Source organism: Cervus canadensis, chromosome 1, assembly GCF_019320065.1.
Source record: "Cervus canadensis isolate Bull #8, Minnesota chromosome 1, ASM1932006v1, whole genome shotgun sequence".
In the NCBI taxonomy this organism is placed as follows: domain Eukaryota; kingdom Metazoa; phylum Chordata; class Mammalia; order Artiodactyla; family Cervidae; genus Cervus; species Cervus canadensis.
The window spans coordinates 126825505-126847812 of record NC_057386.1 but is presented as its reverse complement, the minus strand read 5'-3'; the positions used below and the strand labels follow the sequence as shown (position 1 = coordinate 126847812).

Sequence of the window (22308 nt, the reverse complement as noted above, 5' to 3'; positions counted from 1 at the left end):
GCCTTCATTTTATTTTTATAAATTTTAATCAATAATTTTTTTTCTTGTCCGCACCTGGCTACATGTGAGATCTTAGATCCCCAACCAGGGATTGAACCTGTGTCCCCTGCATTGGAAGGAGGAGTCTTAACCACTGGACTACCAGGGAAAAGTGTGAAAGTCAAAGTGTCAGTTGCTCAGTCATGTCCGACTCTTTGGGACCCCATGGACCGTAGCCTGCCAGGCTCCTCTGTCCATGAGATTCTCCAGGCAAGAATTCTGGAGTGGGTTGCCATGCCCTCCTCCAGGGGATCTTCCCGACCCAGGGATCGAACCTGGGTCTCCTGCATTGCAGGCAGATTCTTTACCATCTGAGCTACTAGGGAAGCCGAAATCCAAGCCTTTGTGTTAAAACCTCACATGATGTGGCCCTGTTTTGAACACCCTCCAGTCCGCAGAAAGCAGAACTCGGAACGCCTTTGTCCACACCTGTGGGTTTTCTCCGGCTCCTGTCCCACCGATGGTGGCCAAGTACACAACCCACACTGGCATGTGGAAGCAGGAAGAGGGTGACCCTTTCTTGCAGGCTCCCTGCTTGATGCAGGGTGCATGGCATCTCAGCTGATTCAGTGTCCAGCACCACCCCCATGCCAGAGGACCACTTCCCCAGCTCCTGGCCACATGAGAATGCAGCCACCAGGGTCCTTGGGGTGGTGGAGGGGACAGCGTTTAGGGGTGATGGTTGGAAAGATAATTCAGGGCAGCAACTGTTCACCCAGTCCAGGCCGACCCGAGGTTCCCTGGGAGGGTCGGAAGGCGGGAACTGGGCAGGAAGAGAGACGCTCGCGATTTGGGGGGAGCTTGCAGTAGTCAGCATGTGAACCCACTGTGGATGGGACCGTGGAGTAGGGTGGGGGTTCCTGCCAGGGGGTACCCGGCCTGCATCTGCCAGGACTGTGTGTCTCGTGCAGGTGAGGGCGATGGGGAGGTGATGGTATTCGAGGGCTGCTCAAGTGCCAGGGAGGCTCAGGCCTCCCTGGGAGTCCTCCTCTCAGCCAAGGTCAGGGCTGTGCCTCCGCTGTGCTCCCCTGCTTCTGTTGGGAATCCCCAGCACTGAATGGAGCGCTTAGCTGTGGGAGGCTGGGCAGCAGATCCTTTGAACCGGCTGACCTTGGCTGGGCTGGGGCCCTCGCCTGCCTCCGGAGATGGGTAATTAATCGCCAGTAATGGGCTGGCTGCAGAGATTTGGGGAAATGAGTCCAGCTGAGTGGTGGCTCTGAGCCTCTTAATAGCTGCCCCGATGCATTAGGAGCGAGCCCGCCCGACTCCTGCTGCGCACAGGGCTGGGCAGGCTTGGTCCCCAGTGGGCACGCTTGAAGGAGCGGGATCCAGGGCTGGAGGTGGACGGCTGGTGAGGAAATGGTTCTGCAGCCTCGCCGGGCCCTCCCATAGCAAGACAGCCCCTCGCCCCACCCTGCATGCCCTCTGAACCTGGGGTGGGAGGGGGGAGCAGCCCCCCTGCCGAGCCAGCCAGGTTGCACATCTTCCCTGCAGTGTTTTATGGCACTTGCATTTCTAAAGGGAAGATTCATCACTCCCCTCTTACTGCAGATAAGGTGACTGCTGCTTTCTGTGTTGAATTTACAGCCCTGCCCACCATAAACCTGTCTGGGGCTGCCTTTAAATTCTCCCTTCCCTCTGCATGGGCCTGTTGTATTTTTTAACCCATCACGCGCTTTCTCTCTGGTTTTGTGTTTTCCCATTCTGACTTGGAGTATCCCTACCCTCTGCTCACTCACTTGGGTTCCCCTGTGCAGGCGGGAGCACCCTGTCCCCTCCCCCGCCCGGCCCCCAGCTCCTTGTCTTCTTGCATTTTCTGACCAGGGGGGTGCCCTCTGTCATCTCCATTTTCCTTCCAGAACCTGGAGAAGCAGATGCGTCAGCTGGCTGTGATCCCGCCCATGCTATACGATGCCGACCAGCAGCGGATCAAGTTCATCAACATGAATGGGCTCATGGATGATCCCATGAAGGTGTACAAAGACCGCCAGGTCATGAACATGTGGAGCGAGCAGGAGAAGGAGACCTTCCGGGAGAAGTGAGTCCCCCGTCGGTGGGGTGGGTGGGGGCTGGCCAAGGCTGCCCTCCCCTGTCCTGGGAAGCCTGTCCTGTTGAGGTTTGCCCTGGCTTCCCAGGACTGTGACGACAAGTGTCCCCCAACTGTGTGGCTCACAACAGCTGGAATGTATTCTCCTACAGTTCCGGAGGCCAGCAGTCTAAGATCAAGGTGTGGGCAGGGTGGTTCCTTCTAGAGGCTCCGAGGGAGGGTCCCTTCCAGCCTGGTTCCCAGTGGTGGCTGGAGATCTTTGTCACCCCTCAGCTTGCAGATGGATCCCTCCATCTCAGCTGTCTTCAGCTGTGGTCTTGTTTCTCATGTGTCTCTCTCTGTGTCTTCTCCTTTTCCTATAAATTCACCAGTCACATTGGATTCAGGGCCCACCCTACTCTAGCATGACCTCATCTTAACTAATTATATCCACAAAGATCTCATCGCCAAATAAGGCCACATTCTGAGGTTCTGGGAGGACAAGATATTTGGGGGGACACTATTCAGACCAGTACAGAGTGTCAGGGAAGCTTTATGTGAAATGAGTCAGTATGTATTAGAAGAACAAGGCAGGAGGACCTTCGAGGCTGGGCTGAAGGCTTGGGCAGGGGTATGTGGCTGGCCGGTAACTTTGGTTTTCATTTTATTTGGAAAGTGACTATTGGTTGAGCACCTCCTTCATCACAGACGCTAGACAGATGTCTTCTGGGGTTTGTGCATTTGTCCCGCTTATCCCCCATAACAGCATTACCCATCCCCATTACACAGATGTGGAAACAGAGGCTCAGAGAAGTTAAGACACTTAACAAAGGTCACACAGCCTGCAAAGGGTGGAGGCAGGATTCAGAATCCCCCAGCTTCAGGTCAGGGGCTCAGCTGCAACTGAGAGGCTTGTCGTGGGAGAGGGAAGATGGAACCAGGGAGTAGAGAGTGCTTTGGGAAGCAGAGGCAGGATCTGGATGCTCAGAGGTGAAGCTGGGGCTTCTAAAATGGAAGAGCAGAATGACTGTTTTCGGGAGATGAGTGAAGGGCCAGATGGAGAAAGCCCTCCTTTCCCCCACCAGATTCAAAAGGTGTGTCCCAGGGAACCCCATCCTGAGCACATTGCACCTTCACAGGACTGAGGACCCCTGTGAAGCAAAAGGGTGGGAAACTGAGGGACTGGTGGAGACCTTAGCACTCAACCAGGAGGGCGCTGGGGGCTTAGCTGCTGGACGTCCATGCCCACCACCTCTTTCATCGCCAGGAGAGTTTCTTCAAAAGAGATGACTCATGTGGGACATTAACTTCTCCAGCCACCCGCTGCAGTTCCAGGCCATAGGGGCTGGAGCTGTCTCTGCCCTTTGTAGGGTCGAGTGGCCCCAAAATGCCAAACTGGGCTCCCGAGATGGGGATGCTTCTGGGTCACGGGCAAGGCTGGGGTGCGTCAGCCAGCGCAGTCACCAGGACTTGGAAATGCAGGAGACGCGACTGAAGAGGCTCTTGTATGGAAAGTGTGGGTTTTTTTGTTTTGTTTTGTTTTTTTAATGGCTTTTGATTATGGAAATAATAAAACATATATAAAAATAGAGGGATGGTATAATGCCCCCTTGAGCACCTGACACAGATTCAGCAGTCTTCCACAGGAAAGAGGGCTTTGGGAGCAATTTCCACATGTGTTTGGGGACTACTGCTCAGAGATAGGAAACCCAGGTACTTAGTGGCTCCTTAGTGTCCTCACGCTCACAGATGTGCTTGCTCTGCCATTGAATCAAGTCCTCCGTATTAGGTGTTTTACACTTTAAGAACCAGCTATAGTATGGTCATGGATTCCAAGAATTACTGTTGCATTAGGTATTTAAATCCGCCTAATATGTTTCCTATTTTTATTTATGCTTTTTTTTTTTAAAGAGGTTTTTGGGGGTGCTTTCTGTGTTTTGGCCTTTTGGAGCTTTCCTGTTCTGACCTAACGATTGCATACTGTTAGTACAGTAGCTGAAGAATGGGGGACCCAGGCTAGGCTGATGTGTGCTGAGACCCAATTTGGCAGCTTGTGTCTTTCAGGGTCCCGGGTGATCTCTCCTTTTCAGCGGAAGTTACAGCACTCAGGCCCTTTGAAAATCGCTGACAATCGTGTGTTGGTGGCGTAGAGCTCACTTAGGTGGCCTCGTGATTTCGAACAGCCACTTCTCCCTGAGCCTCAGTTTCCACATCTGTAAAATGGGTGTAGCCTCAGTGCCTCCTTGTGTGGCCGTCGACGTGCCCAGTGTCAAAGTAAATTCTCAATAAACATCGCAGAGGATACAGGAGAAGGTTGGAGGGAGGTGGAACAGTTGACCTAAGGGAATCCTCTGAGTTTGCTTCTTGGTCTCCCGGGGGGCCCCATCTCGACTTGGGGAAACCCCGAGGAAGGGCTATTTTTTGGGAGGTGGGGGAAGGAAGTGTCACAGGGGCAGGGAGAGAAAGGGAAGGTTCTGTCTGTCTGGAAAATCAGGGCGTTAGGCCGCCTCCAGCTTTGCAAGCTGCCTGAGGCGGGCTTGCAGGCCGGGAAAGCTGCCTGGCTCGCGGCTTCCTCTGGGAAGACAGAAGAGGCTGTTCCGGATTCTCCAGTGTCTGGTTGGGGAGCCGGGGAGGGGCCGGCTGGCCTCCAGCCCAACCATCTGGAGGGCTGGGCAGGATGATCGCCAGCCCTGGCCCGGACTCCCTGGGGGTGGGGGTGGGGGACCCGGGGCCCCTGCCTCCCTAGCAGCCTCTTCCCTCCCCAGGGAGGCCGCGGGGCGGTGGTGTGTCTTGGGGATGGGGGTGTGGGGGTGGGCCGGCCAAGGCCCCGCCCAGCATCCCTGGGGCCCCAGCAGCCGTGACCCACATCTCCACCCCCGCCGTCCGCCTGCTCCTGTGGCCCTGACATTTCAGCCTGGCCCAGCTCTTTCCCAGTAATTCTCTCGGCTTCGCAGGAAGCCAGTTGGTGGGGCGCCAGTTCCCCCGCCACCCCTCCAACTTCGGTCCTTCTTGCCGCCTCCTGGGCTGGCTTGCCTCCTGCCCGCCTCCCCGCGGGCACTCGGAGCCTCTGCTCCCATCTCTCCCGGGGAGGCCCGACAGCCTCGAGATTCTGTGCCGTGACCTCGCCCGTGGGGGCCCCGTGTGGGCCGGGCGAGGCCCAGCTTCCCAGGCCCAGCCGGAGATAGAAACAAAAGCAGATTTTTAAAAGGGGGGGAACCCCACCACAGGGCTGCATGTAATGTCCTCATTTTTCCTGGAACCCGCCTCTAGCAGGACAAACAAATGTATTTTCAAAGGCGCTAAAACCAGTGACTCACTCCAAGGAACGCCCTCTCTTACCCCTCGGTCCCGCCCGCCGCGGCCCTTCCCACACCCCCCTGGGCTTAATTGCTCCGAGTGGGGCGGCGCCCGTCCAGCCGGGCCCGCGGAGATGGCAGGCGCCCGGGAGCTCGGCGGCCGCCCAGCCGGGCAGCCCCCCTCGGCCTGGTCTCAGGCCCGCCCTTCTCTCCCCGCAGATTCATGCAGCACCCCAAGAACTTCGGCCTGATCGCATCATTCCTGGAGAGGAAGGTGAGTCTGCCCAGGAGTGCAGCGCCGCCCGCCCCTCCCCGTTCCCCTCTGGCGTCCACTTCTGCGGGTAGCCGCTAGGGCTGCTGGTGAAGGACCCTCCCTCCCCACCCACGAGGCCTCTGCCTGCCGGCCCCTTGCTCTCCTTGCTGTGTCTGACAGCGCTTCCCTCCTGCCTCCCTCCTGGGAGCAGCCACAGGCCCCGCCCCAGCCTCCCGAGCCCTCGGGGGCGGAGCTCCAGGCTGGGAAACCCCAGGAGAGCTGTGTGCACCAGCTCCTCCTCCGACGTGGCAGCGAGCATCCTGGCAGATTGGACCTGGGTTCTAGAAGCTGTGCTGTGCCTGGCATCCTAATTAAGGCTTTATGGGGAAGAGTGCTGGTCTTCCAGGGCGCTGGGTGGAATGACCTTTCTAGGTCCCTCCGATGGTCGCTCTATGCTGACACACTTTATGCCAAGCCAGGCATGTGGCTGGCAAAGTCCTCATCCCCCTTGGATAGAACTTGATGGAGAACTGACATTCGAGCTCCACAGGGGCGGTGCCCTTCTCTGCTCCAGCTCCCTATTGGCAGGTGGACACAGAACGTCCTAGGGAATGGTAACGCCCCCTTTTGTGCACCCACGAGGCTGGGCTGGACGTGGTCCTAGGTCAGAGCCTGCCATTGGACCCTAGCATCATCGGGGCGGAGCCAGACAAGCTTCCTGAAAAGGTTTACTTTCTGGAGCTGCTTGTCTGGGTGTTTAAAGCAGCGTTTCCCCGAATCTTGTTTCTCAATGTGGGGGTGTCTGCCCACCCCTAGCTTCGCAAATACACTGCTGGTGGAGGCCTCATGCCTCCTAATTTTGTGAGGGCAGTTGGAGCAGGATCCAGGCGGGTGTTTTAAAGGGTAACAGTTGTTCCCAGCATCTGCCCTTAATGATCCATAGAAGGAGGGAGATTGGGGCAGCGTGGGGAAGCGAAATCTCTCCCGGCCTGAAAAACCAGTGTGGAGAAGCAAGCCCATAAATAGCGTCTCCTCTGAGTTAGTGACAGCTTCTTACTAGGGGTGTGGACAATGCAGGAGACTCTAGGTTGGGGCTCCCCGGAGATTCAAGCAGGGGTTTCAGACATTGGTAATTGAGCAGCACTGTTTGAATGAGGAAATCAGAGGTCTCTATGCTGGAGAATAAACTTTATGGTGTTCTTTGGCTAAGAGGCAGCCCAAGCTGAGACTCAAATAGAGCTTCCAGAAGGGTCTAAGCTGGAGCTGCCTGCTGTGCCTTTGGGGATTGGTGTGTCCTGATGGTGAGTGAGGCCAATAATAGGGTGGGAGCCCAGTGGACTGGCCAGCCCGTGCCCACCTACAGGGGCAAGGCTTAGGACCTCCTAAGGCTTAGGGCCAGCTCATTGGTTGTCCAATGCAGGAAGGCACTCTCATGACTTGTTCAAGGGGAAGTCAGACAGCCACATCCCCCAGTTTGCAGATACTAGCACCTGATTATAACATGTTATTCCGAGCTACTTTGCGGGCCGTGCGTGTGGTCAGGTTTAGCCTGGGAGCCACCTCTGTTCAGTCCGTCCCAGGAAGTGGATGAGGACACAGGGATTTGAGGCCCAGCCCGCCTCTGCACCCAGCAGCCCTCATGGATTGCCCCTCAGAGGCCAGTTCCTGGCTTGGCACCAGCTCTGAGCATCACAGAAACATTTTACATCATGTCAGTAATGGCTGCCGGCATAAGTGAGCTGTCACCTGTGGAGTGGGCCCAGATGGTGGCATCATCGCATGCTGTCCTCTAGTTGCTCTCTGTGGATGATGCCCTCTTACTGGTCTCATTTGGACAAGGAGGAGGTGGTGGGGTTCAGAGAGAACCAGCCACTTACTCAGCAAGCGGCAGTGTCAGGTCCACGTGGAAAAGACCACGATAGAGAAAAGACATACACGTCCCAAGAGGTGAAGAGTCGCATGGGGACATTAGTCAGGCTGGATGCACGAAGCTTGGAAGAGGTTACTCAGGGCCCCAAGTATTCAGTTCAGTTCAGTTCAGTCACTCAGTCATGTCCAACTCTTTGCGACCCCATGAGTGGCAGCACGCCAGGCTTCCCTGTCCATCACCAACTCCCGGAGTTTACTCAAACTCATGCCCATCGAGTCGGTGATGCCATCCAGCCATCTCATCCTCTGTCGTCCCCTTCTCCTCCTGCCCCCGATCCCTCCCAGCATCAGGGTCTTTTCCAATGAGTCAACTCTTCAGGGAGGAGGAAACTGGCGTGAGAGAAAGGAGACCCCAGACCCCAGTTGGGGAGCTGGAAGCCTTGTTCTCCTCGAGTGGATAGCAGGTGACGGCTTTATCGTCGCGATTGCTAATAGTAGCAGCACCCACCATACGGAGAGGCCACACATTTGCAGTGCGTGCCCTGTGGTCCTAAGTCCTTTACATGTATGTATATTAACTTACCCAGTCTTCATGACAAACCTGTGTAGTATGTGGTAAAGTACTCCCAAACACCGGTGAGAAAACCAAAGCCCAGAGAGGTTCAGTAAACTAGCCAGGGTCACCCAGCCAGTGTGTGGAGAAAGTGGGATTTGAACCCAGGCTTTCTGCTCCGGCTGCCCACACTGCACACTCCTCAGAAGTCTTGTCTCTCTCTCTGTCCTGCAGACAGTGGCTGAGTGTGTCCTCTATTACTACCTGACCAAGAAGAATGAGAACTATAAGAGCCTGGTGAGGCGGAGCTACCGTCGTCGAGGCAAAAGCCAGGTAAGAAGGGGGCAGGGCGGGCTTCTGGATGGATTCCCAGCATGCTCTGTGGCTGACTCCCAGCATGCTTGGCAGCTGGCAGGCCTGACTGCCGCTTGCGGTGACATTTGCATGTTTCTCAGCAGTGGGTCCCTCATTTTGGGTCCTCTCAGTGGCAGCTGGGAGACCCTCTCTGGGGGTATTTGTCCTACCCCAACAGTAGAGAAGAGAGCTGGGAGAAATGGCCATTTCCATGTTCAGCCTGGAAAATTCTAGAACAGCTGACTTGGTGACCCATAGGCTCTGGGATGAATAGGGTCACATTCCCAGAGCAAGGCCTGGGCTTCCAGGATGACTTGGACTGGTCCACAAACTAAACATTTAAAAATTTTAAATAGTTTCTGGTGTTTAGTGTAACGCATTTTTGGAGGAAGTACTTGAAGCCAGTACTTGAAATTGCTGTATTTCAAACGTCACTAGATATGACTGAGGGATGATTTAAGTTAGAGCAGGACTTGGCAAACTAAGGCTCTTGGGTGAGTCAGGCCCTCCACTTGTTTTGTGAATAAAGTTTTATTGACATGGGGCCACACACACCTGTTGTGGAATTACCGTGGCAGCTTTTCTGTTACAACAGCAGAGTTGAATAGTCATGACAAACTGCAGAGCTTGACATATTCCCCATCTGGTCCTTTGTAGAAAAAGTCTGCTGACCACTGAGTTAGAGGAAAAGGCTGTTCGTTTAAAAAAAAATTTTAGTAAATATGTCAGTGGCACACATTTTTAAGGGGGCTCACGAGTGTTTGGCATCGGGGAGACAGAGGGACAGGGATGGGTTAGCCTTACTTTTGGGCTAATGAGAATCAGCCCTGAGCCGATGCTGGGAGTACTGAGGTTGGAGGAGGGAGGAGGAAAGTGGGGAGATAGTCGAGTGGACTTGTGCTGCAGGCAGGGGGATGTAGGCAGGACCCTGCAGAAGGCGCTGGGCACTGCTGCTACATGCTGGACTGGAACTAGTTGAAGCATATCCTTCTCTGGGGCCTCTGGCCTGGGAGGTCGGACAAGGGAAAGGGAGGAAGGTCAGAATTAGCAGGACAGGAGAGCAGGACTCAGAGGTTCTGGTAGGTGAGAGCTCCCTGACATTGGCATTTTCCCTTTCCAAGGCCAGCGGGGACAGGAGCCTGAGGGTGTCAAGTCCAGCCGTCTCCCATGGGGTTCCAGTGTCCACTGTGAAGCAGTTACTCTGTGATCAAGGCTCACAGCCTTTGAGGGGTTGGTCTACACATCCCCTGTCTCCTTTCTTGCTTTCTGGAAACTGCTTCAGGGCTGTGAGTCCATTCCCCTGTTGGTTAAGCCACATATAATTAGGGAAGCAAATCTGTTGGCAGGGGGTAATAAACAACCCCTTACTGCATCCTGAACATCAGGCCAAAATGATTGAGACCAAGCATTGGTTGTTGTGGGCCCAGTCGTTGAAGGGTGGCTGCAATTGGTTTGAGGATAGGGTTTTCTTCTAGGTTTAGCATGGCCACAATTAGCCAGCCTGCTTGCCCATCTAACAGATGTGTAAAACTGAGGTATACCAGCTTGGAGCTAGTCAGTTCTAAAGACCTAGCTCCCGTGTGTTAGAAATCGAAGTGCGTTTAGGAACTTTTCTAGACTGAGAGGCAAGAACTCAAATAAATGCCAGGCAGAGAGCCTAACTATGCTGGCATAAGAGGCAGTAGGGCATGGTGTGGACTGTGGCTAAACAAAGTGGGAGTAAGGCCTCTAGATTGATTTGAAAAACATCATCAGGTATTTTTTGAGCATCTCCTGTGTACCAGAACCCCTGCTTCCCTACCTTTGTAAGGACCTTGTGGGTGGACTCAGGAGCCCCTTTCTTGTGGCTGGGCTGGGTGCTCAGGAGAGGAAAATGTTTTGAGTCAGATGGGGAGAGACAGGGCCATTCTCCTCGCCTTGTGCTGAAAGCCACGTTTGCATGGAGGGAGGCAAAGAAAGACTGTGTGTTGGTTTCACCTTAGGGAGGGGGTATCTCCAGAGGAGTCCTGGGGGGTGGGGGCTGTTAGTGCCCGACGCCCCTGGTCCTGGCTGCCATGCTTTTCACTCTGTGGTGTTTATGCCTCGCTTGCTGACTCATCTGTCCACGGGACGCTTGTGTGCTGATACAGGGGGCTCCATGCCCGGTCATCTAGACTAGGTGTACAGGGGTGGTTCCAAGTTGGCATGCCAGTGGTCTGCCTGAGAGGCTCCATTGAGGAAGGGGCCCCAAAGATGAGGTTGAGGAGCAGCCCCTCTGGAGGACGAGGACAGAGGTGAGGGTGACCTGGGCAGAGAGAACAGCAGGTACAACACCAGGGCACGAGAGAGTGCACAGGGCCCTGAGAGTCTTAGGAGCAGGGCCTAAGTACCTGAGTACCTTCCAGGGTCTTAAATGAATGAAGAGATGGCGAATCCATGGGAGACAGTAGGGGATGGTGAGGCCTGGGGTTAACTAGCTAGCTTGTACCTCATCCGCTCCAGCTGACTACTTGGCCCTGTATTGTCAGATCTGATTTTTAAAAACTTTTATCTAATTTAGCTTTTTAAAATTGTATTTATTTGTTAATTCTTGGTTGGGATGAGTTTTTCTACTTATCATTGTGGTGGCTTCTCTTGTTGCGGAGCACAGGCTATAAAGCGCGTGGGCCCGGTACTTGTGATGCACAGCACACAGTTGTTGCCCCCTAGCATGTGGGATCTTCCAGAACCAGGAATCATACCTGTATTCCCTGCGTTGGCAGGAGGATTCTTAACCACTGGACCACCAGGGAAGTCCAGATCTGATTTTTTTTTTTTTTTTAATAATGATGACCTGGAGATCTGGAATTACATGAAACTGCCTGATTTTTAAATCTTAGGTCACATACGAAACGATGACAACAATATGCTGAAAGGCCAGACAACTCATATTTGATCTTGAAATCTGTCCTCAGCCCTCAGGACCTGTGGACTAGAGTGTGATAAGGCTTGGGGAGGAGGTACAGAGAATGTGTGTGTGACTTGCAACAGAGGCCAGGATCAGGGCATCGGGGGCCCTGGAGTGCTTTATGGCTACAGGAGAAATGTTTGCTTCCTCTTTTCATCTGAGTCGTCCTGGGTCAGCTGTGGCTGTGCTGCTCGGGTCATGGGGCTTCTCTGGTAAGGTTTTACCCTCTGCCCAAGCTGGTGTCTTGAGCTGGGGCTCCCAGGGTGGAACAGGGATGCAGAAAGAGAGAAGAAGGCAGGGCAGGAGGCCTCCATCTCCTTGGGGCTCTCCCCTCCCTCTGATCAGTGGGGGCTGCAAGGAGGCGCGGTGTGGTCCCAGCCTTGCCAGGGACAGAGATTTACACGCAAACCCCGGAAGGGCCCCTGTGCGAGGCAGATCCACCACCCTCACCACCATCCGCCAGCCCTGTTCATAAATACGGGATAAATGGGTCACCCCAGGTGTTGACTTTGTGGTCATAACTCATCTCTTGGCCCCGTGACAGCAAAATAAAAGGCAGACACAGGCCCCGCAGCCCCTCTTCTTAATTCAAGATGCACTTACTGGAGTGAACCTGAGCTGCTTTCTCTCTCCATGATTTTATAAAACCTGTGATCCTGCTGATAAATCTCCCAGGAGGTGGACGGAGGTGCCCCAGCCTGGCATGGATTGCGGGCAGGTGTATCTGTTTGGGCGCCTACGTGTGGATGGATGGATGGGTGCCTGTGGTTGTTGACCCCAGGGGGTTGATACTGTGAGCAGATGGTGGGGTGGGAAGGAGTGGTAAGGCAGGCAGAGACCCTCTGCTCTGTATAGCCAGAAGTGCCAGGTGGGAATGAACCTGCAGGGTGATTCACCATGGGCTAGGGAGCAGTCACCATCTGCCATAGGTACAGTGGGTGCTCAGGTGACAGCTCGGCTGTCCCATCCTTGTGTCTGACCAACACTTGGCCCCTCCAGCAGCTCAGAACCTTGGCACAGGCTGTGGTCCTGGTGTGTTTCCTGTGGCTCTGGCCACGCCATAGCTAAGGACGGCCACTAGGGACCGGTCAACTTGTCCGCCCACAGATGCCCCTCAGGTGGGCGGGCCCTCCTGCTCCCATTTCTCCAAAGTCAACCCCCGGCGCCCACCTCCACTGAGGTGCTGGATGTATGACACTGTGTGGTCACCCGCCTTCCCTGGTGGCTCATGGTAAAGAATCCACCTGCCAATGCAGGAGATGCGGGTTTGATCCCTGGGTCAGGAAGATCCCCTGGAGAAGGGAATGGCAACCCACTCCAGTATCCTTGCCTGGAGAACATGGACAGAAGATTCTCTGGTGAGCTAACACCTTCCCAGGTTCTCCAGGTGGGCAGAGAGGGCCAGGTCTTAGTCCAGGGGCCGTAAAGGCTGAGTGCATTCGTAGCAGCTGGGGTCGCAGGCTTCTTCTAGGAAGGGACCTGGTCATTCCATCCCGGGGACATATCCCGCATGTCTGCATGTTTGCAAACTATGCTCCATGGTGGTCCTGACCTGCCGTGATGCTTAACCACAGAGTGGACAGCAAGATGTCACCTCATGTGTTCAGGTGACACCGCCCTGTGACACCCTCTCCACACCCATTGCTGGGCCCCTGGTTCGTCATGGCGGTGGTTGCCATTCAAAAGTGGGGATGATTACAAAAGCAGATATAAAGTTCCTGGATGAAAAGCACTGGCCAACAGATGTGTCTGGGCTCAGACCCTCGATGACCCGAGAATGCAATGCTGCCCTGGCCCTGCAGCTGGAGGCAGGGATGCCTGTTGGCCATCTGGAATGTCAGAGAAGGTGCCATCCTGGGGACTTCCCTGGCGGTCCAGTGGTTAAGACTTCATGCTTCCGACGCAGGGGGCTGGATTTGATCCTTGTTTGGGGAACTGGATCCTACATGCTGCACAGCACGGCCAAAAAAAAACAAACAAAACAAAACCAGAGAGAGAGGGTGCCATCCACTTTCCAGAAGCTTTCCCCTATCCAGACAGAGGGAGACTCAGGAATTCCAACCCTTTCACACCCACCCCTTGCCAACCCCACACACCTGAGCTTTGGCAGGGAGCCCTCACCCCCTGGACCCCGGCCCCCAAGATCTAGCCATGAGTGGCTAGTGAGCTTGTGGCCAGGGCCCCCGCGTCCTCTCCTCGAGGTGAGTCACCGGCCGAGGCGGGGACCAGCTCAGAGCACCAGTGACGGCACTGTGGTTTATAGTTTATGATTCATGGATGGAGGGGCCATATTATCCCAGCTAAATGCAGTGCTGGAGCCCAGGAATGCTGCGGTCAGAAGTCTCTCCCTGACTTAACTATGCGAACTGTCGGGGAGCCAAGGTTGAGACCAGTGGCCCAGCTCTGCAGGGGGCACTCCTGGCAATGTGAGGGGGCATGCCGCGGAGGGGGCTTCTCCCCAAGGGTGTGTGGTCCCCCCACTTTGACCCCTCAGGGCCACGTGGGCAGCTGGGAGCTGGGCTGGTCATGGTCTCCTCGAGCCCACATGGTCTTTCTTTTCTTCCCTCGTAGACGGGCACGGGGACAGGGCGCCCAGCCTCCCACTCCTGGGAGCTGAGAGAGGACGTCTGGGGAGGGGGGTGCCACTTCCTTCCTCCTCTCTCTGGCCTGCAGCCCTGTTCCCCCATCTCTCCTCTCTCTCTGCGTCTGTCTGTCCCCCACAGCCGTCCCTTCCCCTGTATCCCTCATCTTCCTTCAGCCTCCTTCCCTTCCCCCACCTCCTCGCCCAGCTCCCTGCCGGGGGACAGGTGACCTTGTTCCCAGTTGCTCTGCACTCCAGAGACTCCCGCGCCGCGGGCAACTCGCACGGGGGACAGCGTGACCGGAAGGCGTTCCAGGGCAGGGCCAGCCAAGCGGCCGTCCCTGGAGGGAGGGGGCGGCCACCATGCAGTCGGTGCTGGTTCCCAGACCCTGGCTGCCCCCTCCCCGCCCCACCCCCTGCCGGGCGGATGATATCACTGGATGGCTCAGCCTGGTGAAGTCCGGAGGGGGACGTGTGGCCCGCCAGTTGCGGCCACATTGCCTCCAGGTTGGGCTGTGCTGCTCCCTGCCCGCTGGGTGAGCACAAGGGGGCCAGTCCCAGACTGCCACCCTGACCGGATGGGCCTCCAGCTTGGGGGTCAGTCTGACTCTCCCAGGCCGCCCAAGCCTGCAGGAGGTGGCCACTTCCGCTCTGCTGGGGGCAGGCTGGGCTGGGCGGGATCGTGTCCAGGTTTAGGGCTCCAGCAAGCAGATGACCCTGATCCCCTGCACGGGTTTGTGGGCAGAGACCTATGGACGGCTTGTCCAGGCCCATGGTCTCCCAGACACATCCCCGCCCGGGGCACATGGTTCCCAGGAAGGCGGCAGGAGGGGCCAGGCCCCAGGGACTCGACAAGCTGGGCTACCGTTTGGGAAAGAGAGACACTGCCTTCTCACCAGCCATGACACAGTGGCAGGGGAGACCTGGCTCCCCCTCTGCACTGTCTGATGCAGACTGCACCAAAGAGACAGGAAGACATGGCAAATGTGAGCAGGGATCAGTCCGACCCCCCGGGGGGTGAGAGCGGTGTGGGCCGACAGACCTCACATCCGGGCATTTCAAGCTCGGCTGCCAAGAAACAGGAAAGAGTTACCAGCAGAGCAGCATTCGTGTGGGCTTTCGCCAGCTCGGGTCTCCACAGGAGGGGTCCCCGTGGAGGGGGAGTGGGGGGAGACAGTGGCCAAGCTCCAGTCTGGTTTAGTCCTTCCTTCACAGTGTCACCATTCTAGGTGATGCCACAGTGAACGAGACAAACCGGGTCCCCAGAGCCGTCACGCCCTCCCCAGGGAGATCGACGGTGCACAAGTAATGACATGGTTATCCGAGGGGGCGGCCAGGGGTACAGACGGTGAGCCGGGGTCAGGAGGCAGCTGACATACAAGAGAAGGCAGCTTTGAGGAAGAGGATCCTAAAGGTTTCTCAGAAGAGATATCCTTTGGGCTCAGACCGGAGCGATAAGAAGGAACCGGTCGGGCAGAGTAGGAGGGGGAGTCTCCCAGGCAGAGGGCACCCTGAGTGCAAAGGCCCTGAGGCAGGAGGCAGGAACCAGTGTGACATCTTCCAGGAGGGGTGTGCGTGGAGGGGGAGGAGCTAGATCACCCGGCCTTGAGGTGTGCACCACTGATTTTATCCCAAGTGGCCGGACGAGATTGACTAACAGTTAAAGCAGACGCTTGGCTGCCTCGAGCAGGCGTCTCCTCGCAGGCAGAACAGACGTGACGGGTGTGGGTGTTGGACGTTGCTCTGGTTTGTGCGGATGCATCAGTGTGTGGTGGAGTGCTGGTGAGTGTCTGACAACCAGCTTTCCGGGCGCGAAGCCCCGATTGTAGCACGTGCTGATTGCCATGGTGGAAATACTCCTACCCCGCTGATTCCAGGCTACCAGCTGAATGTGGAGTTGGAAAGGGGTGTGCCTGGCACCTGGTAGGACGCGATCCTATCCTACTTGCGCCGTGTAGGTACAGCTGCATACGAGAGCACAGACCACAGCCGGTTCAGTCAAGTAATGAGAAAGGGGTGCATTTTTGAGTACTCACTACCTTTGTTTTTATTATAATTTCTTTCATTACAGAGTTATGTGTTTCCACTTTTAAGAATGGCTGTTTCTAACAGCTAACCTGCAAAATTCCTGGAAACTGAAGTCTGCACTTGTGAGCTGGTACAAGCCAGCCCAGCACACCTGTATCTGTGTGTCTTATACAGGACGCTCCTCACCAGCCAACAAGGCCTCCCCCTGCCTGAGTTTTATTTCCAGGAAGACACATGAACTGGATTAGAAGGGTGGGGGCTGAAGGTCAGGGAGGGCCTGCCAGCCACAGAAACCTCTGCTGTGTCTTGGTCCTGACCCCTGACCTCACTCCTCCCACCAAGCCTTGGACTCCTGGGATGTCCCTTCACTCTGCAAGAGATAGGGTGTCTCAAGGGCAGACTCCTCCCGGATTTGCTCGCTGGCACATAGTTCATGCTCAGCAGAATGTTTGTTGAATGAATGAGTGAGATCGTGCTGCAGTCGGTGTTGCTGGGTGTTGGGAAATTCTCATCAGGTGTTGGGAGGACCTGTCATGTGAGAACTAAATCTCACCAACTCCTCCCTGCGCAGTCGCTGCCGCCTCTTCACTGAACTCTCCTCTCATTCCTCAGACCGACGGTCCCTCCTCCCGTGACGAGCTGATGCATCAGCCGCAACATGGGGTGGAACACGTCATTCCCTCCTCGCCTCCACCTTCTGAAAAAGCCCTCAGTGGCTGTCCACTGCCGTCAGGGCGCCTCCTGTATTTCCTTTTCTTTTTCCCTTTTAAAGCGTTTATTTTTTGATTTTTTTGGCTGCGTCGGGTCTCATTTGCAGCACACGGGATCTTCATGGTGCCCTGCGGCTTCAGTAGTTGAGGCACGCAGGCTCTCTAGCTGTGACACACAGGCTTAGTTACTCCGGGGCATGTGAGATCTTAGTTCTCCAACCAGGGATTGAAACCTCGTCCCCTGCATTGGAAGGCGAATTCTCCACTACTGGACCACCAGGGAAGTAACCAGCTTCCAAATTTCTGAGCCAGGGCGTTAAAGCTGGCCAGACTCTGTCGCCACGTCCAGTATATCGTTCGGTAAGGACAATGGGTGTTTTCTCGGCCTGCTTTTGCTCAAGCGGGCCCCCTCCCTGAAACATCCTCTCTCGTCTTTCTTTACCAAAAGCCTCTGGTGGCTCAGCTCAGAGGCCTCCTGCCTCCTCCCTGTTCGTCAGGGTAAATTGCTGTTGCCTCTGCAAGGTGCTGGAACTTTTTTAAATTTTCTTAACGCTGCAGCCTCCATGCGTCCTGTCATAGTTCCTTGTCAACTGAAGTGCTAGCTCCGTAAGGTTTTTCTGTGACTTGGTGTTCACCGTGGGGGCTCACAGTGTGTTTGTGGAGGGAATAAACAAGGGCAGTAGGCACACTTTGGCTTAAATGGGAGTGAGAGGAGCCTGTGATTCCCCCAGTCCAGGGTGAGAGGCTGAGCACCTGTCTGTGGGATCTTGCTAGGAAAATGCTGTGTGACCTTTGGTGAGCTACTTAACCTCTCTGTGTCTTTGTGTGATCTTCTGTGAAACAGACTGTTGGGAGGCTGTTATTACTACAGGTATGAACTGAGGAGAAGGCCTCATCACGTGTTCCTTGTGCCTCATCAGCGTTTGTTGCTTTTATTCATAATGTTTTCTGCACTGCTTCCGGTCTGGGGCTTTAGCATAGCGCAGACTCGGTGACGGGCTGCTTGTCCAGCACTCAGCGCTCGGTAAGCAGGGGTCTCTCAGGGATTTGAACTGAGAGCTCTGGCTAGCCCTCGATTCGGTCGGGTTTTCCGCAGAGCTGTGCTGTGGTTTGGGAGGTGGCGTTCCCGACCTAGCTCTGGGCAAGAAGCCCATTGTCAGCATGACCGACGGCGTGTCTGGAAAGCAAAGGTGGACCTCACCGTGGGCTCCAGAATCGTTTGAGATGGTGGAGTCTGGCTTCCGGTTCTCTTCCCGGGTCCACAGGCATCACCAGCTGCTAGTGGCAAGGGTCCTGGGTGTGTTTTGTGAAACAAGGACCACCCCCCACCCCCGCCCCCAGAAGCCTGGTTCCTCAGAGTGTGGTCCAGGAACCAGTAGCATTTGGGGGGGGCGGTCCCTGGGAGCTACTTAGAAATGCAGACTCTCAGGGCCTGCTCTAGGCATGCTGAGTGAGAATCTGCATTTCTCCAATATCCCCAGGTGGTTTGTGTGTGCATTTCCATTTCAACAGTGCTTTTCAAGGACAGGGGATGGGCAAACTATGGCCCCAAGGCCAAATCTGGCCCCCTACCTGTTTTTGTAAATAAAATTTTATTGGCACTTAGCCACGTTTACTTGTTTACATTTTGGCTGTTTTCACGCTATAAATGGCAGAGTCAGTAGTTGCGAAAGAGACTGATGGACCAATGGCCGGCCCTAAAGTGTTTACCATCTGGCTCTTACAGAAAAAGTTTGCTGATCATCAAACCTAGCTGCCCATTGGAATAACCTGGGAATTTAAACACGCTGATGGCAGGCTGTCACCCTGAGGTCCTGATATGACTGGTGTGGGTGGGGCCTGGGCGTTGGGACTTCCCAGAGCTCCTCGGTGACCTGAGTGTGCAGCTATGAGAACAGTGGCTCTGAATTGCCCATGAAACCCAGCAAGTGCAGTTTCGATCAATGATGGGCCTAAGATTAGAAGCGAAGCTCTAGTAGGTGTGAATCGTCCTGGAGTTAGCTGTCGCTGTGTCTGCTGTCCTCGAAGGCTTTCAGGGACTGAGCTGGTTGACGGGGACCGGGAGTTGCGGCCTCCCTCTGGCTCCATCAATCTCCCCGAGTGAGTGGATGCCAGCCCGCTGACCTCCTACATGCCCCAGGCAACTGGTCACTATTGTGCCTGACAGTCCCTCCCAGTGGAAACCAGGTTTCAGGCCGGGACTGACCTGGGGTTTCTCTCTTTTACCCCCTCCACTCGCATCACTCAGTTTGGGGTACAGGGACACCTCCTCAGAGGAGGATGGAGTTCAGGCCCTAGGAAACCGGGAGCCCATCCACGGGGCTCTGTGCCCTGGCTCCAGAGTGACCCTGAAGTCACTTCTCCCAGAGGATGGGATGTGGGAGTCACCCACCCCTGCCCTGGGGGGCTTGATAAGAGTGTCAGGTTGGAGGCCACAGGATCTGGCACTGGGATTGCATACCGGGGTGGGAGGCAGTAGGAATAATGACCAGGTTCTGGTGCGGATCAGGATTTCAGAGACTGGCAGGGTTGGGGAGGTCAGGGGCCGGGGTGGTGTGGTGGAGATGACAGGAGAGGGGCTTGGTTGTGACCGGGGTCAACTCAGCCTCTGGGTTTGAATCCTGCCGTTGCTATTGCCCAGCTTTGTCAGTCACCCTCACTGTGCCTCAGTGTCGTCTTCTGTAAAATGGGAGTGAGGCGGGGGTTGGTAAAGGAGATCAGGAAGTACATACAACATGTGCCGGGCACGGGGCGCTAGGAGCTATTTTTATTATTGCTGCTGTGATGTGGATGGTTATGCAGGGGAATGGGTGGTTATGGGCTGGCCCAGGCCCAGGTGGAGGCTCGAGGAATCTTGCAAGAGAAACAAGGTAGCCTTGATGAAAAGGGGCAAGGATGCCCATAGAAGCCCCACCTGAGCCCACGATGCCAACCAGGGTATAGGGTCAGGTGAAACCCTCAGAGGGGCTTTGGGGATGATAGGATCAGGCCTACTCCCCCTCTCTTGAGAGCCCCCTTTTCCCTCCCTCTGAGACAGTGAGGCTTTGCCTGTCTGAACCTCAGTTGCCTCTTCTGCAGAATGGGAGCAGTGGTCCCTGTCCTTTCCGGACAGAGGTAGGCTAGGTCAGTAAACAAGACAGTATTTGCAAGGCATTCGGCATGGTCCAGGGAAGGAGCGGCCACGGTGGATGAACCCCAGGTTACCATTACTGTTGGTTTTTCATCATCTTTATCCTCAGGACTTCAGAGGGGCCGGGAATTGATCAATAGACCTTGCACAGCACAGCATCGGGCGGGTAGTGAGCGCGCGGAAAGTGCTGGCCTCTTCCTCAGTGGGGCTTTTGGAGGATGTGGGGGAGGGCTGAGTCAGAAGGGCCCTGGGCAGGAGGGCGCAGGAGCAGACTTCCTGGGAGCAGTCCCGGTCAGTCGTGCCGTGTTAGTGCAGGGCTGGGGTCTGTGGCACGCTGCCGCCTGGGTCAGCGATTCGGGAGCTGCCTCTGCTGGCAGTGCTGGGGGCAGACAGTGGCCTGCTTTGTGGCCCAAGGGTGAGATTCCAGCGGGGGCTGAAGACACCACTGCCAGCCTAGACCCAGGGAACAATGGCAGGTGCTCCTGGAGTTGACCGCTGGGAGGGACAGCAGATAAAGCTTCGGAGTGAAGCTACAGCCCAGTTGGGCATGAAGTCCAGCGATGATGTTTCAGGAGACATCAAGCTCCCTGAGGTTGGAAAGCCCCGGCCCTGCCCTTCCCGGCCCTGGGTGTCAGGTTCCTGAGTGTGCAGAAGCCAGGCAGGTCTCACAGGTGGAGACAGCAGCCATGCCAAGCAGCCCATGGGGCAAGGGTCCCTCCCCAGTCAGCCATGCTATCTCCCCTCGCTCTGGGTCCTGGTCCCTGCCGCCCCACCCCAACTCCCCAGCAGCTGGAAGTTTAGTGTTTCAGGGTTTGGGGTGGTGGTGAGGGACAGGCTAGTTCAAGGACACTGGGCCACCCATTGGGAATTGACAGCGACATTGCAGGGGGCGGAGGGAGGCTCTTCTGCCCCCTTGCCCCTCCTCTTGAAGATCAGAGGGAGGTTCTTGGGGAAGGGGGGCAGACCCGAGCCAGGAGCTTCCTGGGTTCACACTGCTGCAGTCTTGGAAAGCTCACAGCTCCCCATGAATACCCAGACCCCTGCTCTGTACAGATCACCTGTAGCTGGCCCCTGTGCTCAGCCGCATCATGAATCATAAATTAAAGCTACAGAGGAGGGCGGGGGGATTGGGGGTGGTGAGGTCTCAGGCCAAGGCAGCTCGTGCTGGGGATGGGTGTGTGTTCCTGGTGTGGAGGAAAGATGGGGAGAAAGGGAGCCCCCTGCCCTATGCCCTCACCTTCTCCATCTGCTTGGGTTTCTTTCTCTTTGGTTTAAATGTTGGTGTGACCACACCCCTCAGCACACATGGAAAGGCTTTGCCTTTTGTTTTTGTTTTTTTTTTTAAATTTCATTGACTCAGGGGGATGGAAAGATGGTCTGCTTTAGCAGCTGCCCGCATGGAGCACTTTGGGGGTGGCCAAGAGAATCAGTGTGTGGCTTAAAAGAAATCAGGCAGGACAGAAAGGAAGTTGGGTGGCAGTGTGGGGAGGAGCTTGCCTGCCCTCCCTGTCTTGGTGAGGGCAGGGTCAGCAGCCTGGCTGACTGGGGCAGGTTGGCCAGCACCGGCTTCACTCACTTGGGAAGGAGATGAAAGGAACAGGCCTGCAGGAAGGGGGCTGGTTTTGCTGTGAGCCCCTTTGATCTCTTCTGTCCAGTGGGCCTGCTCTCTTCCCCTTCAAGGGCTGACTGACTGGAGAGGAAGACCAGGCCCACGGCAGTAAAAGCAGGCCCTCATCATAGGAGCAGCCATCCTCAAATGGGCCTGGGGACAGCCCTTCCATCTACCCATTTTACAGACGTGGAGACTGAGGCCTGGAGAGCTGGCCTGAGCTTTTGTCCGGGGCAGGCAGGCAGGCAGGCAGGGGCCTCAGGCTCTGACCCAGGTTTCCTCGTGTTCACCCTGCTCTTGCCTAAATCTGACCAGGGCCCCACCCTTCTGCCATGGGGTTCCCACCGCGCTTAAATACTGGTGCCAGATGGCAACTCTGTAAGCATGCTCTCGTTTGAGCCTCCCCATGCCTGGCTGAGGGGTAGGCATGCTTTCAAAGGGAAGAATTGGAGCACAGAGAGCTTAAGATGCTCATCCAAGGTCACGCAGTCACCACGTGCCAGAGGCCAGGTGTCTGACCCAAGCATTTTCTATGCCTCGCCCTTTGACTCCTGCCACCCAGTGCCCCAGACCATGGGGCTTTCTGCCCAGCTCACACTGCAGGTGTTGGAGAGGGGGGCTCGCCCGGACTCACCCTCCCCTCCAGCTCTCAGTCCAGGAGCAGAGCCTCACCTGCCTCACTCTTTCCCTCTCTCCCCTACTGCCCCCCGCCCTCCCCCGGGGCCCGGCAGCAGCAGCAGCAGCAGCAGCAGCAGCAGATGCCCCGCAGCAGCCAGGAGGAGAAAGATGAGAAGGAGAAGGAGAAGGAGGCGGAGAAGGAGGAGGAGAAGCCCGATGTGGAGAATGACAAGGAGGAGCTGATCAAGTAAGGCCAGCCCGGCCGCCCTGCGAGGGGCCTGGCCACGACCCCCAGGTGGCGGGCGGGCGGGCGGGC

At 56.0% G+C, this 22308-nt stretch overlaps 1 protein-coding gene across 1 annotated transcript in view; it reads left to right on the top strand.

Moving 5' to 3' along the window:
- The window catches only part of NCOR2 (nuclear receptor corepressor 2), a 234501-nt gene that overhangs the window by 136989 nt on the left and 75204 nt on the right, over positions 1-22308 (top strand). The window contains 4 exon segments of the mRNA XM_043442529.1: positions 1899-2077; positions 5581-5635; positions 8271-8369; positions 22106-22239. Coding sequence (XP_043298464.1) covers positions 1899-2077; positions 5581-5635; positions 8271-8369; positions 22106-22239 — 467 coding nt within the window.